The sequence below is a fragment of the Archocentrus centrarchus genome, chromosome 15 (genome assembly GCF_007364275.1).
Source record: "Archocentrus centrarchus isolate MPI-CPG fArcCen1 chromosome 15, fArcCen1, whole genome shotgun sequence".
NCBI classification, from domain to species: Eukaryota; Metazoa; Chordata; class Actinopteri; order Cichliformes; family Cichlidae; genus Archocentrus; species Archocentrus centrarchus.
The window spans coordinates 30,021,781-30,039,486 of NC_044360.1; the positions used below are offsets into that span (position 1 = coordinate 30,021,781).

The following is a 17,706-nucleotide window of genomic DNA, read 5'->3' on the forward strand; positions in this document are numbered from 1 at the left end:
AGCAGTGTGTGTGTGTGCGTGTGCGTGTGCATGCATGCGTGTGTGTGTGTGTGTGTGAGAGAGAGAGAGAGAGAGAGAGAGAGAATGTGAGAGCAGCTGCACTTGCGAAGATGAGGATGTTCCCACACAAAAAAATACTCAGTGCTAAAGTGGAACAGGTAAAAGCTTTGGGGAGTGAACAGGTGTGTGAATGTGTATGTGTTTATTTGTGGGCATCTATGCATAACATACCTCTATGTGTATGTGAGTGTGTGCACAGTATGAGTGTGCACCTGCACTCTAACTCTCCCAGATACATCATCCAGTGCACTCAGATGCCTCTTTGTGCGTTTGTGCCTGTAAGGCATTTGAAGAGCCCATTTGCCTTGACTGTGCATCTGTATGTGTGCATGTGAGTGTGTGTTGACAACTGTGAGCACATCTGTGGGAATATAACCAAGAAACCTGAACAAAATACTGCATAATCTGCTTACAGAGGACAGGATTATTCATCCAGAGGGTGGCAGGGATATCTTTAACAGAACCTTTTGTGGATGGACAAGCTGAAACTACTAAACAGCAAGTTCCTGAACATGAATTTTCCTGACTTGTTTTAGTTTTTTCTGTCCCTCACACTTGCAGCAAGATTTGTCCATTTGTTGTAATCCCAGTTGATGAACATTTAAATTCTCTTTTGTGACACAAGAGGTATGTAAGTGAGGAACTGGAATGCTGATTTCGCCGGTGGCTGTTTGACGCTCGCCCCTGAGTGCCGGTCAGGACACAAACTGGAGATCGCTCGGTCTGTTATAGTGCTTTATTGCAGGTTTGGGGTAGGGGTGCGTGGGTGTGTGGTTCTACAAATCAACAAACATTACAGTAAGGTCAGGTCACTGATTCAGGTAATGGTCAGAATGAAAGTAGTTTCCACATATGCACACCAGGTCAAGCAACATATACATACACAAGAAACAATAATAGTTAAACCGATATAACCCAGATTAACTTATAAATAAAGGAGTAACTCAGTAAACTTAGCTCAAACCTACTAATAAAAGGTCACAGGGGCCATCTAGTGGCGTAAACTGAAAATGGCATCCCCGCCTCGCTAGTGCAAAAGGTAACATTATTCACCAGAAGCCCCGGATAACATAAGCGTCGGTCATAATCCTGTATCAGGAGTTTAGTAAGGGAGTGGTTTGGGTCCAGTACAATAGCGTGTCTTGAGCTCAGTTCCAAGTCTGCAGCATACCGCAGTCTCCCTCCCACTCGGATCAGTTCTCCTGATTCATCCAGCTCCGGGGACAGCGCTCGTAGCCGACTGCTCGGGGGGACAGGTTTCCCTGCCTTAAGAAGCTGCATGTCATCAGGGAAGCTTTCCTGCTGCATTTTGGTGATAATATATGTCTCTGCCTTGCAATAGTGATCAGCAGTCAATTCTTCTTCTTGGATAGCCGCCCCGTGTAACTTCTCCACAATTCCTTCAATCAATTACTTCCAGCTACTGTAGGCCTCAGTTTCTAGTGTACACTTTGCTGGTCTGGAAACAGTGCCTGAGAAGGCAGACTTCCGTAGCTCTGACTTATCTTCTCCCTCCAGCTTAGGAAGCGGCTTGATGGGCCAGCTGTCTTGATCATGGAGGAGGAATGGGGGTCCTTGACTCCATTTTGATCCAAAATGCTGCAGCTAGAGTACTGACAGGGACTAGAAAGAGAGAGCAGATTTCTCCCATACTGGCTTCTCTTCGTTGGCTCCCTGTTAAATCTAGAATAGAATTTAAAATCCTTCTCCTCATATACAAGGTCTTGAATAATCAGGCACCATCTTATCTCAAAGACCTCATAGTACCATATCACCCCAACAGAGCACTTCGCTCTCAGACTGCTGGCTTACTTGTGGTTCCTAGGATACTTAAGAGTAGAATGGGAGGCAGAGCCTTCAGCTTTCAGGCCCCTCTTCTGTGGAACCAGCTTCCAGCTTGGATTCGGGAGACAGACACCCTCTCTATTTTTAAGATTAGGCTTAAAACTTTCCTTTTTGATCAAGCCCATAGTTAGGGCTGGATCAGGTGACCCTGAACCATCCCTTAGTTATGCTGCTATAGGCCTAGGCTGCTGGGGGGGTTCTTTTCATTCACCTTATTTACTTTGTTTATACTCCACTCTGCATTTAATCTTTAATTATTATTAATCTCTGGCTCTCTTCCACAGCATGTCTTTTCTTGTCTTGTCATGTCGTTTCTTCCTGTTAAAAGGGAGTTTTTCCTTTCCACTGTCGCCAAGTGCTTGCTCATAGGGGGTTGTTTTGACTGTTGGGTTTTCTCTGTATTATTGTAGGGTCTTTACCCACAATACAAAGCGCCTTGAGGCAACTGTTTGTTGTGATTTGGCACTATATAAATAAAATTGAATTGAATTGAATCTGTTTGGCTCCGCAAGCTCCTTCAAGGTTCTGCCCCTGGTGATGTCGTCAGCTGGGTTTCTCGCGGAGTCAACATACCTCCATGAGTGTGGGTCTCTTAGGTCCTGAATTTCTGCTACACGGGTACCCACAAAAACTTTAAAGCAGCATGATTCTGACTGTAACCACACCAGCACAGTAGTGGAGTCTGTCCACAAAGTCAGGCTGTCAATCTTCAGTGTAAGCTCTGTTTGCAGGAGTTTTGCTAACTGAGCCCCCGTCACGGCAGCACAAAGCTCTAGGCGAGGTATGGACGTCTGACGTTTAGGTGCCACCTGGGAGTGAGCCAGCAGGAATGAAAGGTGGATTCCACCTTGGCTATCCACAGTTCTGAGGTAGGTAACTGATCCGTAGGCCTGCTCTGAGGCATCACAGAACACATGCAGCTGCCTGTTGATAGCGGAGAGGTTGGGGTCAACCAGCATGTAGGGTCTGGGCAACACAATGTGAGCCAAGGTAGGTAGCTCACTCTCCCACTCCTCCCACAATTGCTTCAAGTCCTGGGGAAGAAGGGGGTCATCCCAGGCTCGATGTTTCTCCCAGAAACGGCGGAGTAACACTTTGGCACGAGTGGTGTAGGGCAAGATGTATCCCAAGATACATGATGATGCAAAGCAAGAACCCTATAAATATTCCGTAGGGTCAGTGTCCCATAATGCAAGGGTCGATGCTTGTAGCCAAGGGTGTCATTATGGACATGCCAGCTGAGGCCGAGTATGCTTTCTGGGGTTTCAGACCTGTCCTGGGCTAGCCAGAGTTCACTGGTATTGGAGCAGGCTTCTTCCGGAAGATGACTGATCACTTCTGGGGCATTACTCGCCCACTGACGAATCTCAAATCCTCCTGACAAGAGAAGTGCCCTTAGTTTATCGATCAGGGCTTTGGCTTCCTCATGAGTAGACAAGCTCTGGAGACAGTTGTCGACATGAAAGCATCTCTCCACCGAGTACCGCACACCCTCCCTGCTCGTGCTGTGATCTTCCACATGATGCTGGAGGGCATAGGTAGCACAGCAGGGGCTACATGTGGTCCCAAATGGTAGCACCTGCCACTCATAAACATTTGGTGCATGATCCCGCACTAAATCACGCCACACAAATCGCAGCAGGGATCTGTCTTCTGGGAGGAGGCGGACCTGGTGAAACATGCCTTTGATGTCTCCGCTGATGGCGATGGCATGTTCATGAAACCGGAGCAGAACTCCCAGCAGCGAGGGACCGAGGGTAGGCCCTGGCAGCAGGAAGTCATTCAGGCTGAGACCTTGGTAGACATGGGAACAGTTAAATACAAGCCGGTTCTTGTTGTTAAGGCTCACCATGTGATGGATGATAAACTATGATTCCCTCTCCAGTGAGAGGGCTTGAGGGTCCAACTTAGCCACTGCACCAGCTTGTATCAGTTCCTGTATCTCCTCACAATAGGCTGCTGCATGCTCTGGGTCTCTATGTTTCGCAGGAACTGGAATGCCTGGAGAACAGGCATATCCCCTTTCCGCAATAGCGGAGTTGCGTAACGGAAGGTTCCACTGATGTTCACTCATGTCTCCCTCTTCAGTAATTCGATAGCCTCGTTATCCTGTTTGGATCATGTCACCGCCTTCCCGTCCTGGTATGGGAGGATGTCGGCCTTCCAAAGCTTCTCCACATTTCTGAGTAACTCCGCCACCTGGGGGGTGGCTACTGTTAACAGGCACTGTCGTGGCTGTAGACATCTGTCTAGAGATTTCATAGGGCCCTGAAGAGTCCACCCCAATCTGGTATGCACTGCAGCAGGGCCACAAGGTCAGCCTTCCTGCATTTGTTGTGTTTTTCTGAGTTTTTGGTTATGAATAGCAGTGCCATCTAATGCTCAACAGCCATAAGCAGCAACGATCTTAGGGAAGCAGCCATGTTGGCTCAAGCATTGAAGGAGTAAACAATAATCCGTGAGCCTTGACAATTCATAGTCTGTAAGTGTAGAATTGCACAATAGTTTTGTCTTATGTTAAGTATTGTTTTGTTCGTTTGATTGTAGTTTCTTTTATCATTCTGCTTATAGACTAGTTTTCTAGTTTGAGAGAAAATAAGCTAATGCTACTAGCCTTTAGTTCTGTCTATGCTAGTCTTGGCTAAAGGGCATGTGAATGTTTGTTCATTTATTGGTTTATTTCTGTGACAGTATGTTTTTTGGATGTGAAATTGTGTTATGACAAAGCACTTATGTATATCCTTGATTCTCTTTTTGTTACAGTTTTACAGTTTAAAAAAATGGGTCTCAGTAAAGACCAAAAAGGCCTCATCACAGTGTCTTGTCATTGCTGGATCCATTAGTGTTTAGTTTACTCTTTAGGTTAAATACACAACATTTAACTGAGGGCAGAAGAATTTTAATCAGCGTGATCTTTATAAGCCCAATCACATCTCTTTTTTTCATGTCCATATACACAAAGTTATGATTTTTCATGTTTAATCATCAAAAAAGTCCACATATTATAATGCTGGAAAGGTAGTGGAGGTCTAAGTCATTTTGCCTTAAGCTTTTGAGTTGAACCACTGACATGATGACAGGGTAGGTTAGCGACTCTCAGGACCAGCATCAAGGTGAGAACCCCACTGGAGGTTAAATACCTGGGACTTCACATTAGCTTTTAGAACTGAAGAATCATTTTGGATGAGAGGCAAAACATCTTCAAGAACCAAAAAATAAGTCGAGTTGCCTTCAGCTCAAGTGCGTAAGCCATGACAACATCATGGTCCTGGGTCTAGAACCCACTGTCTTTCTGTTCGGCTTGTTGCCACAGACTGCATGGCGCAGCTCTGGCTCATTAGCTGGATTGAGGCTTCAGGATTGCCTGGGACAGTGGCTGGCATTCCCTCTCAGTCAGTCTACTCGCTCTCCTCTTCCAGCCACCTTCGTGGAGTTAAACCTGCCTGCCTAACTCAACACAGGTAACTACCCAGCCAGTCCTCCTACAGCCACCACCCAAGAATTCACTCACTGAAATCACAAGGTTTTCCAGCTGCATAGCTCTGTTTGTCTACCAATATATCAACCTCCGCTAATTCTACATGCCTCTTTCCACAGACTCTCCTTGTTTGCCAGACTCGTGCTTCGGGACTACTGCTTGTGTTTTGTCTGCTTGAGTTTCCATTGTTTAATAAACCTTTTTGTGAGAAACTGCTTGGTTTGCTTCTTGGATCCAGTTCGTTGCAGCATCCATGACAGTCAGTCAGTTCACAACAGCACATCATCCTGGCAACCTGTCTGACAAGCCTGAATATGATGGCTGTTTGGCAGTTGTTGGGGTTTTATTTTTTACCCAAAAAATAAAATGACAAATGGACAAATGTTTAAAAGTAAACTCCAGGAAATTAATTAATAAACAGTGGCTGAAGCAAACAACAGACAATTTAATAAATAAATAGATATATTAAGCCCATGAGTGTGGATGGCTGTCTGTCGCTTTGTGTTAGCCCTGCAACAGGCTGGCACCCTGTACAGGGTGTACCCTGCCTCTCGCCCTGTGTCAGCTGGGATAGGCTCCAGCCCCCGCAACCCTGAACAGGATAAGCGGAAGTGAATGAATGGATGGATACATTAAGCATTAGAAAGTGCCAGACTAACTTCTCAGTCTTAGTGCATCTTATCTTGGAGGTTCGGCCACAGTACATACAATTAAAACATCACCATGTTCTGTTATTAACCTGGATAAGATTGCTTTGTGACTAATTAAAACATCAGGTGCTTTTGTTGTACAAGGCTTCATCGCTGATGGGAGGAATCTGAGTCATAAAAACCAGCACTGGACAAGGCCAGTGATGAGACCAACCCGCAGCACACAGACTCTGTTTACATGTAGATAGTGGCGGTATAAAAATGTTATGGTTAGTGAGTTAGTGTCTTACTGATTTAAGTGTTTCAGGTGTCTTCCTTCACAAATAAACAGACATGTTAACACAGTACTGCACTTCTGATCTTACCTACCATGTTTTACATGCCTGAACATGATAACTAAGCGGCTGGGGGGGACGCGTCATTAAAAAAACTCCCCACTGTTGGTCATGCACTTTACTGGGGCCTCACAACCTAACCTTTGGCCATGAAACTAACTGCACTTAAAATTAAACTTGCATTTACAGCTTCATCATTTTGAGATTTGGCTGGAAGAAGCACATTGTGTTGTAGCTGCATGTCTCTTTTTAAGTTCATCCACTTTCTCAAGCTTCTGTTCATGTTCAGTGAAACTCCATATCTCTGCTGGTATGTGGATTCAAACTTTAAAATGATGAAGCAAATGATGTGCTTTGAAAACAGAAATCATCTCATGAGGAATGGACACACGGCATTCTATTTACAGTTGTAAAGACCTCTTCACCTGCTTTGAAACAGCTTTCAGCATCAATTCTCCTGTTTTGTTGCAGTTTGTGTTAGCTAGCTTGTCAACTTGCAGGTGCTGTGAAGGCGTGCTCGTCTGTGTAGTTTGGTGTGCCCCCCACGGAGCATTTTGCTGTGCACTGCACAAACATGCATATTAAGAAAATAAAGGGATGGGCAGACCAGATTATTATTTGCTTAGGCCTGGATTTGATTAACAGGCCTTGGGTTTGTTTGAGCACTACAGCATGTGGGTAGTTAATTTCCTAATTGTTATTAGAAGCCTCTTAGAAACCTTTACAAGCTCCCATGGGTCACTTTAGGGACTGTAATGAACTGTTTTATCTATAATGCTTTCAATTAATCCTCTTGCAGTGAATGTATTTCAGTCCTTCTTAGAGTGGACTGCTGTTATTTATGATGGTTTAGATGTTTAGAGCAATGAAGGGGATGGTGCTCAACAGCTGTTGAAGTAGGTGTTGTTTTGAAGCTGAGAAAATTTATATTTTGCTTTTACATTACAACTAATGATGAAAATTTGTGTGGTGTATGCACTGCAGACCAAACAATGGTGCCTCAGTGAGTGAAGGTAGGATTGTCTTCTGTGTCTGTCTTCTGTAAATTTCAAACACACCTGATCAATCTTCTGTGAGAAAAAAAAATCCTTTTAACTGTTCCAATCAAATCCCCAGTGATCAAAAGAGGTGAGGAGCCGCTTCAGTGGAATAAACATGGAATCCTGGAATGATTTACAGAACAATGCCAGGACTAACAACACATCAAACGCAGGTGTACTATGACACTACAAAGGCAGTGTGTCACCGTGTGACTGTTAGTGTGCGTGGTGTGAACAGAGGGGGGACAGATATGATGTCTGTGTTTGTGAGAGAGGCAGGGTGAATGACTGTAAAATCAAGACTTGTGATCTCATTCTTTTGATGTTGTCGCCTGTGAAACCTACATCAGAGGCAGCTACTGTGACAGGCCGTTGACATTTATCGGTGATATTCTATCACTTTTCTGTGGCAATACACACATTTTCCTCATTCATTTTGAAAAAATTTCTCCGTCCACATGGAAATGCAAAAAATGCCCTCAAGCACTGTCATGCCAAACCAGCAGGTGGCAATATACAGAGCCCTGATAAAGTATTTGCCCCTTCCTGATTTTTTTTATTTCATTTTATTTTATTTCTTTATTTATTTGCGTATTTGTCACACATTTCAGATCATCAAACAAATTTTATTATTAGACAGTGATAACCCAAGTAAATACAAAATGCTGTTTTAAATTTTATTTATTAAGGCAAAAAGTTATCTAAACCCATCTGGCCCTGTGTGAAAAATTTATTGCCCCCCTTTAACCTAATAACTGGTTGTGCCACTCTTGGCAGCAAGAACTGCAATCAAGCATTTGGCTTAATTGATAATGAGGAATTTTGGCTCACTTTCTTAGTATTTTTTTTTTCAATTGGTCCACATTGGAGGGTTTTTCTGACATGATTAGCCTGTTTAAGGTCACGCCAAAGCATCTCCGTCGGATTTGAGTCCAGACTTTGATGAGACCAATCCAAAACTATCATTTTGTTTTATGGGATTTTGGGGGGGGTTTGTTTTTTGTTTTTGTTTTTGTTTTTGTTTTTGTTTTTGTTTTTGTTTTTGTTTTTGTTTTTGTTTTGTATTGTTTGGGAGGGGGGGGTATTCAGAGGTGGACTTGCAGGTGTGTTTTGTATCATTCTCTTGCTGCATAATCCAAGATTGAGATTCAGAGCGTGAACTGATGACCGAACATTTTCCTGCAGAATTTATAGTTCCATAAATTATGGAAAGTCGTCCAGATCCTGAAGCAGCAAAGCGGCCCCAGACCATCACACTAGCACCACAATGTTTTACTGTTGGAATCATCTTCTTTTTATGAAATGCTGTTAGTTTTATGCCAGATGTAACAAGACACAAACCTTCTAAAAAGTTCAACTTCTGTCTCATCAGTGCACAGAATATTTTCCCAAAAGAGATCATCAACACAGTTTTTGGCAAATGTGTGATGAGCCTTTGTTTTCTTCTTGGTCAGCAGTGGTTTTTGCTTTGGAACTTTCCCATGGAGCCATTTTTCCTCAGTCTCTTTCTTATTGTTGAAGCACAAACTCTGACTTTAACTGAGGCAAGTGAGGCTTGCAGTTCTGTAGATGTGTTTCTGGGTTCTTTTGTGACCTCCTGGATATGTCATCAAAGCACTCTTGGAGTGAATTTGGTTTTCAGACAGGTTCTATTCAAGTGATTTCTTGTAATCAGTAATCAGGCCTGGGTTTTGCTAGTGACACTGAACTCAGCTTTCCAAAAAAATGTGGTTAATTCAGGGTTTAGTGGCAATTACTTTTTCCCACAGGAATAGGTAGGTTTGGATAACTTTTTTCCCTTAATGAATGAAATCAGCATTTAAATATAGCATTTTGTATTTATTTGGGTTATCTTTGTCTAATATCAAAATTAGTTTGATTGTCTGAAACATTTAAGGGTAACAAAAATGCAAAAAACTAATAAATTGTATAGAAATGTTGGCAATCAAAAGACTACAAACAGTATCAAGGTCATAATCTGACATCCATAAAGTAGATAAAGGTGGACACCTTTGATGAGACACAATATCCGTTTTCCACATCCACGTGTAAATGCAGAAACAGAGTTTCTGAAAAGCTTCAGCCTGGAAGGAGTTTTTCAAAAGCTCAGTTTTCAGGGATTCAGAATGGCATGTATGTGTGGACAATAGGCAAAAATGCATAGAAAAGCTATGTTTACAGTGCATGTATGAGAGGACAGGACCTAAATCTTATATCTAGCTCTAGACACAGTGATATTGGATTATTTAAAAATGGCTGCTGGAAGCTTGAGTAGGCGGTTAACAGAAACTGACATTGTTGTGAAGTGGATTACTCATTTATCACAGTTGTTTAATTCTTGCTTGTTGTTGTAGTTCAAAGTATTTTGCATTTCTCTTCCCTTAGTCTTGGTCAGGCTGTTTAATCTCTTTTGTTTTCTTTTATTGGCTCACTGCATTTTATATTGATTCTATTTGCCATTTGGACTTCATAAACTAGAAGAATATTTCTGGTTCAAACCTACTAACCAGTAGAGGCTTTCTGTGTGGGCTTTGTGTGTCATCCCTATGCCTGCTTGTGTTCTCTCTGGGTACTCTGGCTTCTTGCTGTGTTCCATTTACCTTTACCTCCAGTTAGATGCTGGAGTTGGGAATGATATCATTCCCGAGCTGTGTGGAGTCATAGCAGTAAAGTCAGAAAAGCAAGGAAAAATGGGATTATTTTAGCTTCTTAGCAAGGTATAACCATTCATGCATGATTTTTTTGCACTTAAAAACAGCTTCATCAATAGAATCTGGTCAGTGCACTGCATGTGGCTTATTTAACAAGTCACTAAAACACACCAGTGGCAGTACAGATTAAAGGTTTTACAGTTTTACTACTGTTTATGTTCACAGCAGCAGAGGTCCAAACAGGTTGAAGGACCTGCTCCGGCTTTCTGAATTGGAAATCCAACTTGAGGGCACGTTACATTTGGTAATTCTATCTGGGAATTCAGAAATCTCGACTTTCAACTTCAGCTAGGGCACACTATCTTCCCACAATCCAAATACATGCCTGTTGGGTTAACAGAAGATTCTAAATTGGCTGTAGGTGTCACTGTGAGTGTAATTAGTTCTTTCTGTGTTGACCCTGTGATGGACTGGTGACCTGTCCAAGTATGCACCCTACCCCATACCCCTATCCCCACAAAAACATGCTTAATAAAATAGATGGACAACAGCATAAAAAGAAGATATAAGCAGAATTACTGTAAGGTGCAGTTTAGAATTCAGGGCTACGTCAGCCTGTGACTTCAGCTTTATGTGTTTTATGTGTCGCCTTAGGTTATCCATCTTTTCATTTCATTTTCTCCACTTTCCATTGTGATTTTGAAGTATTTTGCTGATTTTTCCTGTTTAGTAAGACTGGCACTAAAACTTGATATTCAAACTATGTAAGTGAAAACAGCGCTTACATTTTTTAAAATAAGAATCGCTTTGGCCCGCCGCCCTCTATTTGCAGCCACTGTACAGTGTGTCCTCTGCGACAAACTGTGACAAAAGAACAAAGAGGTCCACTCTTTGTTCTTTTGTCACAGTTTGCTTTTGTTGCCTTTTTTTTTTTACTTTTAAAATGTGAAATGTGACCAGGCCAGGAATAGCTATCCAATGGACTCCAAATAATGCTAATACTGAGTGCATGGCCACCCTAGCCAAGCAGCCAAAGCTTGATCTTAAATAGGTAAATAAAGCAGTATTGAAGCCTCTATTCTTACGTGTACCTGTTTCTACAGTAGAGTCTCTGTGCCAGTCACTGTTAGCTTCTCTTTATGCTGATTTGCAATAATGCTGATGTCAACTTTGTGTTCAAACTTAAACACTAAAGAAAGTTGTTGCGATGTTGGAGCATAATTCAAAAGGGATGCAGAATAGTGTAACAAATTGCTTTCTACAGGGAGTTAATACAAAAAATTATGCGTTCCTTTTTCAGTAACAAGGGTAAGATTAGGGCAGGGTTAGTTACATTTTAGCTGCATACTGAACAATTATAGTTTCAGGAATTACTCTGTTATTTTTTAAAGAGTGAAGGCTAAAAACAGCATGTACATCTGCACATTTTACCCAAAGGCTGGAGGGCAGAAATCTCTCACTGCCTCCTAATCCAGCATACTCGATATGTGATTCTCATTGTCTCAAATCATGGCTGTCAGACGCTGTTGCTCAGGATGAGGATTATACCCAATTCATCATGAAGGAAGTGTGTGTGTGTGTGTGTGTGTGTGTGTGTGTGTGCGTGTGTGTGTGTGTGTGTGTGTGTGTGTGCGTGTGTGCGTGTGTGTGTGTGTGTGTGTGTGTGTGTGCGTGTGTGTGCGTGTGCGTGTGTGTGTGTGTGTGTGTGTGTGTGTGTGTGTGTGTGTGTGTGTGTGTGTGTGTGTGTGTGTAAGCATGTACCAAGGGACTCTGGGCGTAATCTGGGAGCTCATTTGCTAATGCCACACTGCCGTCTATCTCTCACACGGCATTATGAGTCTCCAGTTTCTGTCCATGCTGCAATGACATCATAACACACCTCAGCAGGAGGGAAAAAAACGAAGGAAGAACTGGAGTGATTTCTTTAAAAGGAATTAGTGTGACAGCTTAATCTCAAGTGGCTTAATATCAACTCTCCCCTTCCTCTTAAAAGAAGAAGCCTCCATCTGAGGTTTTACTGTGGAGAGATCAGAAGAGGTCAGATCGTGTAGTCAGTCAGTTGCAGAGAGGTCAACAAGCCAGAGCCTTTGTCAGTGCATGTGTGTGTTTCAAATGTGAAAGTTCAACCTCAGTGTCTTCAATGCTAATACTCACACTGTCATGCAGTCCCTGTCAAATAGTCTATATATCACTTCTGTACTCATACAGTAGGTCCTGTGTGTTGTGATTTCCCAGAAACAGTATGCATTTGTTTCATTATTTAGTTGTTTGTTTGTTTGTTTTTTTGCAATGAGCATGGCAGAAACCATTTTACTCATGCATTGCTCTGTACCACACAGGCATTTGTACAGTGGCTCCAAGAGGTCAGTGCATTACAGGCATGCGAAACACCACTTCCACAATGGGACTATCATGCCTGAAATGCTACACTATAACAGGAAACAAAACTGATCAACAAGGCTGTGATACTCAGTTTTCTGCCATGATGAGTCACAATGACATTGCAGACCCGACAGTGCTGAGATCCTAACATGTATACACATGTATGTGTATAAATATTATTCCAGCCTTATTCTGCAGCTTCTCAGTGAATAGTAGAAGTTATTGGGTTTTGTATATTTGCAGCTTTTCGGTATTACATTTGTTTTCTAAGCTTGCAGTATTTCTGCTTTTTAATGTGTAGCCAGTGCACTATAAACGTGTTGCCAACAAAGAAGCTTTCTGATATTGCAGTGCACCAAGATTTCAGGACAACTATAAATTGGCTTGACCCTCAGTGCCTCAATGTGATCCCCCCACAGCAGCAGCAGTAAGTCCACTTCACTTGTGTTCTCTTCACTGAGTAGAAACTCTTATTATGTAATGCTCCCGTGTCTCTCTCTCTCTGATGCACACATAGGCACGCCCCTTCCTCACGTTTCTCCCTGCTTATAACATCTTCTCTCCTGAGACAGCAGCAGCACATCCACAAGCCAAAGAACTCCATCGCTTCTCCCCGAGCAGTCACCACTCCTAACTGGGGTCATTCTGTCAGGAGGTCCGCTCTCTGGAGGTCCGCTCTCTGGCCCCAACCACGGAGCTTGAAGAAGCAGTATAGAAGCAGTTATAAGCGAGCGCTTCCAAGTTTGTCAAGTGCAACGGCGTTACCAAAGACCCGGAAATAACATTTTAAAAAATAAAAGCAGGCAACCTATACATCTTTTGACGTTACATTTACATTACATCTTATTTTGCAGTTGGTAAAATTGATTGTGGTATGTGATTACATCATCCTTATTGTGTTCAAAAATATGTTTCAGTAGAACTAAAGTTCAACCTCCATCGAATTTTGAAGTACAACAAATGACATTGTTATTTAGAAGAAGTAACTTCATAGCTATCTTCACTCCATATTATTTATAAAATAATTATAAATAATAATTATAGATTTCATCTTTAAATGTTTTTATTAGCCCAGACAGACATATTTTTGCTCTTCATGCACTTTCCTCTGTTGAGATTCCTATGCAGCTGTCAAACTAAAAATATCCAACAAATATCAGTGTTGACGGCGAAAAACGTCCATTTAAATTAAGCAATGTTTCATCTCAAAATCTTTGAGAGCTAGTTAGGGAAATTCTGCTGGCTAACTAAAATATAGCCAACAATCGTCAGCGTTACGTTTTTATTCTGAAGTTTGGGACCGGATGTGTAATTTCTCCATGCTTTGGTGACCTTTACGAAGCCATCGTCAAGCCAGTCATATCTCCTCCCGTCGAGTAACTTCAGTGCCGTACAGTACGCTTCTGTGCCTCTGCCTTCTCGCCTCAGGTTCTCGTACCTTTGCACCACCACCGGGGGTACCGCCGGAACGCTCGTTGAGAGAAGAGCGCCATGGCCCGTGTGGTGGTTGAAGGGATGCCGGAGACGGCTGTCGGAGGAGGAATGATGCTGAACCGGCGGAGGAGCAAAGCCAGGCGGAGAAAGCGAAAGGAGTTGTTCGTCGTCCAGATGTGCTTTGCGGGGGTACTTCTGGGGGTTGTCGTGGGGCTCAAGACGGTGGCACAGAAAGCAGGTGAGGGGCAGTTTAAAGCTCTGTTTCCTTCCAGTCTGAATGCTGGTCTTTGAGGAAAGACAGTGTTCATATGGAGTTTTTCCTCAAGCAGGAACAACAGGCTGTTCGGAGGAGGAGAAGCATTCAAACAGGAGAACATTGCAGATTTTGCTCCTTTGGTGCGTGTTCTTTTCTGAAACAGGACAATAACATCATTTAAGGCCAGTGATGGCAGTGTTGGGAAAATTTTGAATAAAGCTACAGACAGGACAGGCAGTGCATATTAACATGCGATATCATATAGTAATATATGTAAAATATGAACCTAAGAACAGAAAATGTATAGGTTAATATAATTCCCTGCATCTGTACTCTCACCAATTAAAATAGAATATAGAAAGCATCAGAATTTGTGCAGACAGATCAGATTGAATTCTTGGGCACTGTATCAGCTCGCATGTACAGTCACGTAAAGAACAAAACAACAACAGCATGCCTTCATGTAGCTCAGCATCTGTAACTAATAATCCCCTGGAAATGGTAGCCGTTGCCTGAATTACTTTACAGAAATCGACTTTCCTCCTCCTACAGCCTTGTGGCTGCAGCTGATAGGCTGAGGCGCTGATATACCTGGCATTCTGAACTCTGATGACACTGATGAATGATCGTCAGTGATGTGATGAGCTTCAGGGTGACGTTCTTAAACATAAATTAAACAGTACACATCACAAGCTTATGGCAGCTGAGTGCGATGCTCATTAGAGAGGAATCTGCCAGTCATAGTCAGTTATACCTTTTAAAGACTGTATTCAGAGTTCTGCACTCACCCAGTGTTTTAGTGTATTTTGCCAAACAGGTCTTGTTTGTAAGCTGCCCAACGAGTTTTACAGAACAACATCAGGCAGACCAGTTGGTGATTTCCTGAGGATTTAAACTAAACACATTGCTCCTCATGTTTTCTTGTATATCTCTCCAAGCACTCCAGATTTTCTGCTTCTTAATCTTACAGTGTACCGCCTTTGACCGAAGGCTTATTGTTGACTAAATTAGCGAGTGATAAGTCAGGTCTTTCTTTTTGTAATAGTGAGTCAAAGCTTCTATTTTTGGGAGGGGAGAATGTGAAATGATTGCAGAGGCATTAGCAAAATGCCAGATGTCCCAACTATGTAACTGCAGACCACAAGAAATCATCATTAGTGGGATATTTTTTCAAGTCATGATATTTTTTAAAAGGATCAGTCAAGTAATTGTTTCAAAAACAGTCAATAATTTGGATGGAAGATAAATAATTTTGTCATTTATAGTGACAAAAGGTCTGGCGCCTTTCCCTGATCTCTTGGGCTCTGGACAATCAAGAGGCATTTTTTGACATTTAATTCAGTAATGAAATAAAAAAAGCAACACATTATTTATTGATTTATGTTACTGACTGCTGATATTTTTAAATGTCCTGTTCCAGGATTCTTCATGGTTTAGGATTATGGATGCACTAGTCCAACATTTGGCTCAGATATAGATCCGATACTGCCCCAAAAAGCAGGATTGGTTTAGTTTGATGTTGTTCTGTGTTTTCTTCATCATGCAACAGCAGCAGTTAGCGGCAGAGCTACCGTAGCATGGAGGAAGCTTGAACAGCAGAAGCTCAGCAGTTTGGAGACATTTCAAGCTGCTACACCAACAGCTTCTGTTTGTGTGTTCGCAAATTTTTTTTTTTTTTTTACTTAACTGCAAATTGTGGTCAAAGTGAAATGACTGACGCTTTCAGCCTCGTTAGGTCAGAGAGATGGTACAGAAAATAGATGGTGCGAGGACAGTTTGGTGCAGCACTTGTTGGGAAGCTTCTGTTATACTTATGGTAACTTAACATGTTGTTGCTGTTGTTTGTCAGCCTGTGTATGTGCATATGATGCCTGTGTGAGGAGGAAAAAGAAGAAACTAGCAAGACTATAAATGGCAGCTGTTTGCAGCAGTCCAATGACTCTCACTGTAAGCAAAGATGAGACTAGAGCAGAAATTAGATGAATATTGCCAATACATTTTTTTAAATATTTTCATTCTAGTTACCCTGGGCCTGTTGGCACTCAAAAATAGCAACAGTTTGGCACATTTTTATTCTTGGATTTATTTGTTTGCGTCTGTTTTTTATTTTTTTTTTAACAAAGTTTGGAAAGCAATGTTTAATTGGAGCCTGATGAAGAATGATTTCCAGTCTCTTCCTAATAGTGAGGATTACAGCTTATTAATTTAGTACCAGTATTGGAGCAGTACTCAGCATTGACTCACACCAACAGCCTAGGTGTCACTCTGGAAGAAGATGGAGCAGTGCTGGATCAACTTTAAAGCATGATCAGTCCAAGCACAGTAAAAGGACTGGGCGTTATTCACAAACAGTACTACAAATGGTACTATTGTGTACACTGGCCTCCTCTGCAGGCGTTATTTCACCGTCTTCAGTTGGAAATTCTTCTGCTGTTTTTTATAGCAATTTCAGCTTCTCTAATAGAACAAATTCACTTCTTCTCCATGATCCACCTAAAGATAATGCATGCTTTGCCAGATGGAGAAAGGGGGCGCGGCAGTGTGCAGGTTGCCAATAGCTAGCATAAGTCTGTTGATTTTGAATGATTTGGCAAAAGGAATTGTTCCTGTTCACCTTTATGCAAGAAAAACCCCATCATTAGTTATTGGTTATGATGACTACTTTTAAACCCCTTTGGTCACAATATAGGAATTTGGGGGGAAAAAAATCATCTTCCGCCTACATAACCTTCTTAGGTAGGAGATGTCAGAAAAGGAATATTACAATACAATATATAGAAAATATGTAAATATTCATATATAGACAGTCATGTGAGTAAAAATAGATTTTTGTCTATTTTAAAAGTTTGCCCAAAGTCAGATCTCACCAACTTTACCATGAGGTCCATTCTCAATATATATCATCATGTGACAAGCTTTCATGCTACACCTTTAGCTTCTAAAACATTTGTACAGTTCACGTACAAATGCATTATAGTTCATTTTACGCAGTTGTCTTTAGCAGACTGATATAAAAACAGACCTCTGGGGTCTCTGCGCCTCTGGTGCCTTTTCTCTGCTGAGGAGAAGAACCACCACAACACAGTAAAGTAAAACACAAGCAATATTTGGAGTTTAAGCAGCAAATAATTGCTTCTTGAGGGAAGATGTTGTCAGATGCCTTAAATCCACCCACCCAAATATATGAACTTTACAAGTATTTAAGCTCCCAGTCCCATCTTATCAGTTATTACTCATCAGTTTTAATTGTCACTTTAAATCATGGTCAACAAATTTCTAATCATTTAATTTCAGTAGAACAACCATTTACGTGCATGTGGTTTACTTGGCAATTCTGTCTTATGTTTTCCATACAAACATTTTGGGCCTCATGCATAAATGTTGTCTCATTTTTGTCTTAAAATTCAGACTCCATAATCCAATTGTCCTGTTGTCCCTCTGTCAGACTGGCAATAACTCATCCATCGGGGAAGTGGTAAACGTGGTTCCACACTCCAAAATGCATGCTGTATAATTGCTACTGATGATGAAGAGAGAGACACAGACACTCGGAGTTTCCATCATGATGAGAAGGA

At 41.9% G+C, this 17,706-nt stretch overlaps 1 protein-coding gene across 1 annotated transcript in view; it reads left to right on the forward strand.

The window, feature by feature from the left end:
- The first annotated feature begins 13,784 nt into the window (after positions 1 to 13,784).
- Positions 13,785 to 17,706, forward strand: part of slc24a3 (solute carrier family 24 member 3) — a 197,855-nt gene continuing 193,933 nt past the window's right edge. Inside the window, exon 1 of the mRNA XM_030747677.1 lies at positions 13,785 to 14,113. Coding sequence (XP_030603537.1) covers positions 13,933 to 14,113 — 181 coding nt within the window. The 5' untranslated portion in view covers positions 13,785 to 13,932. The remainder of the gene's footprint in view (positions 14,114 to 17,706) is intronic.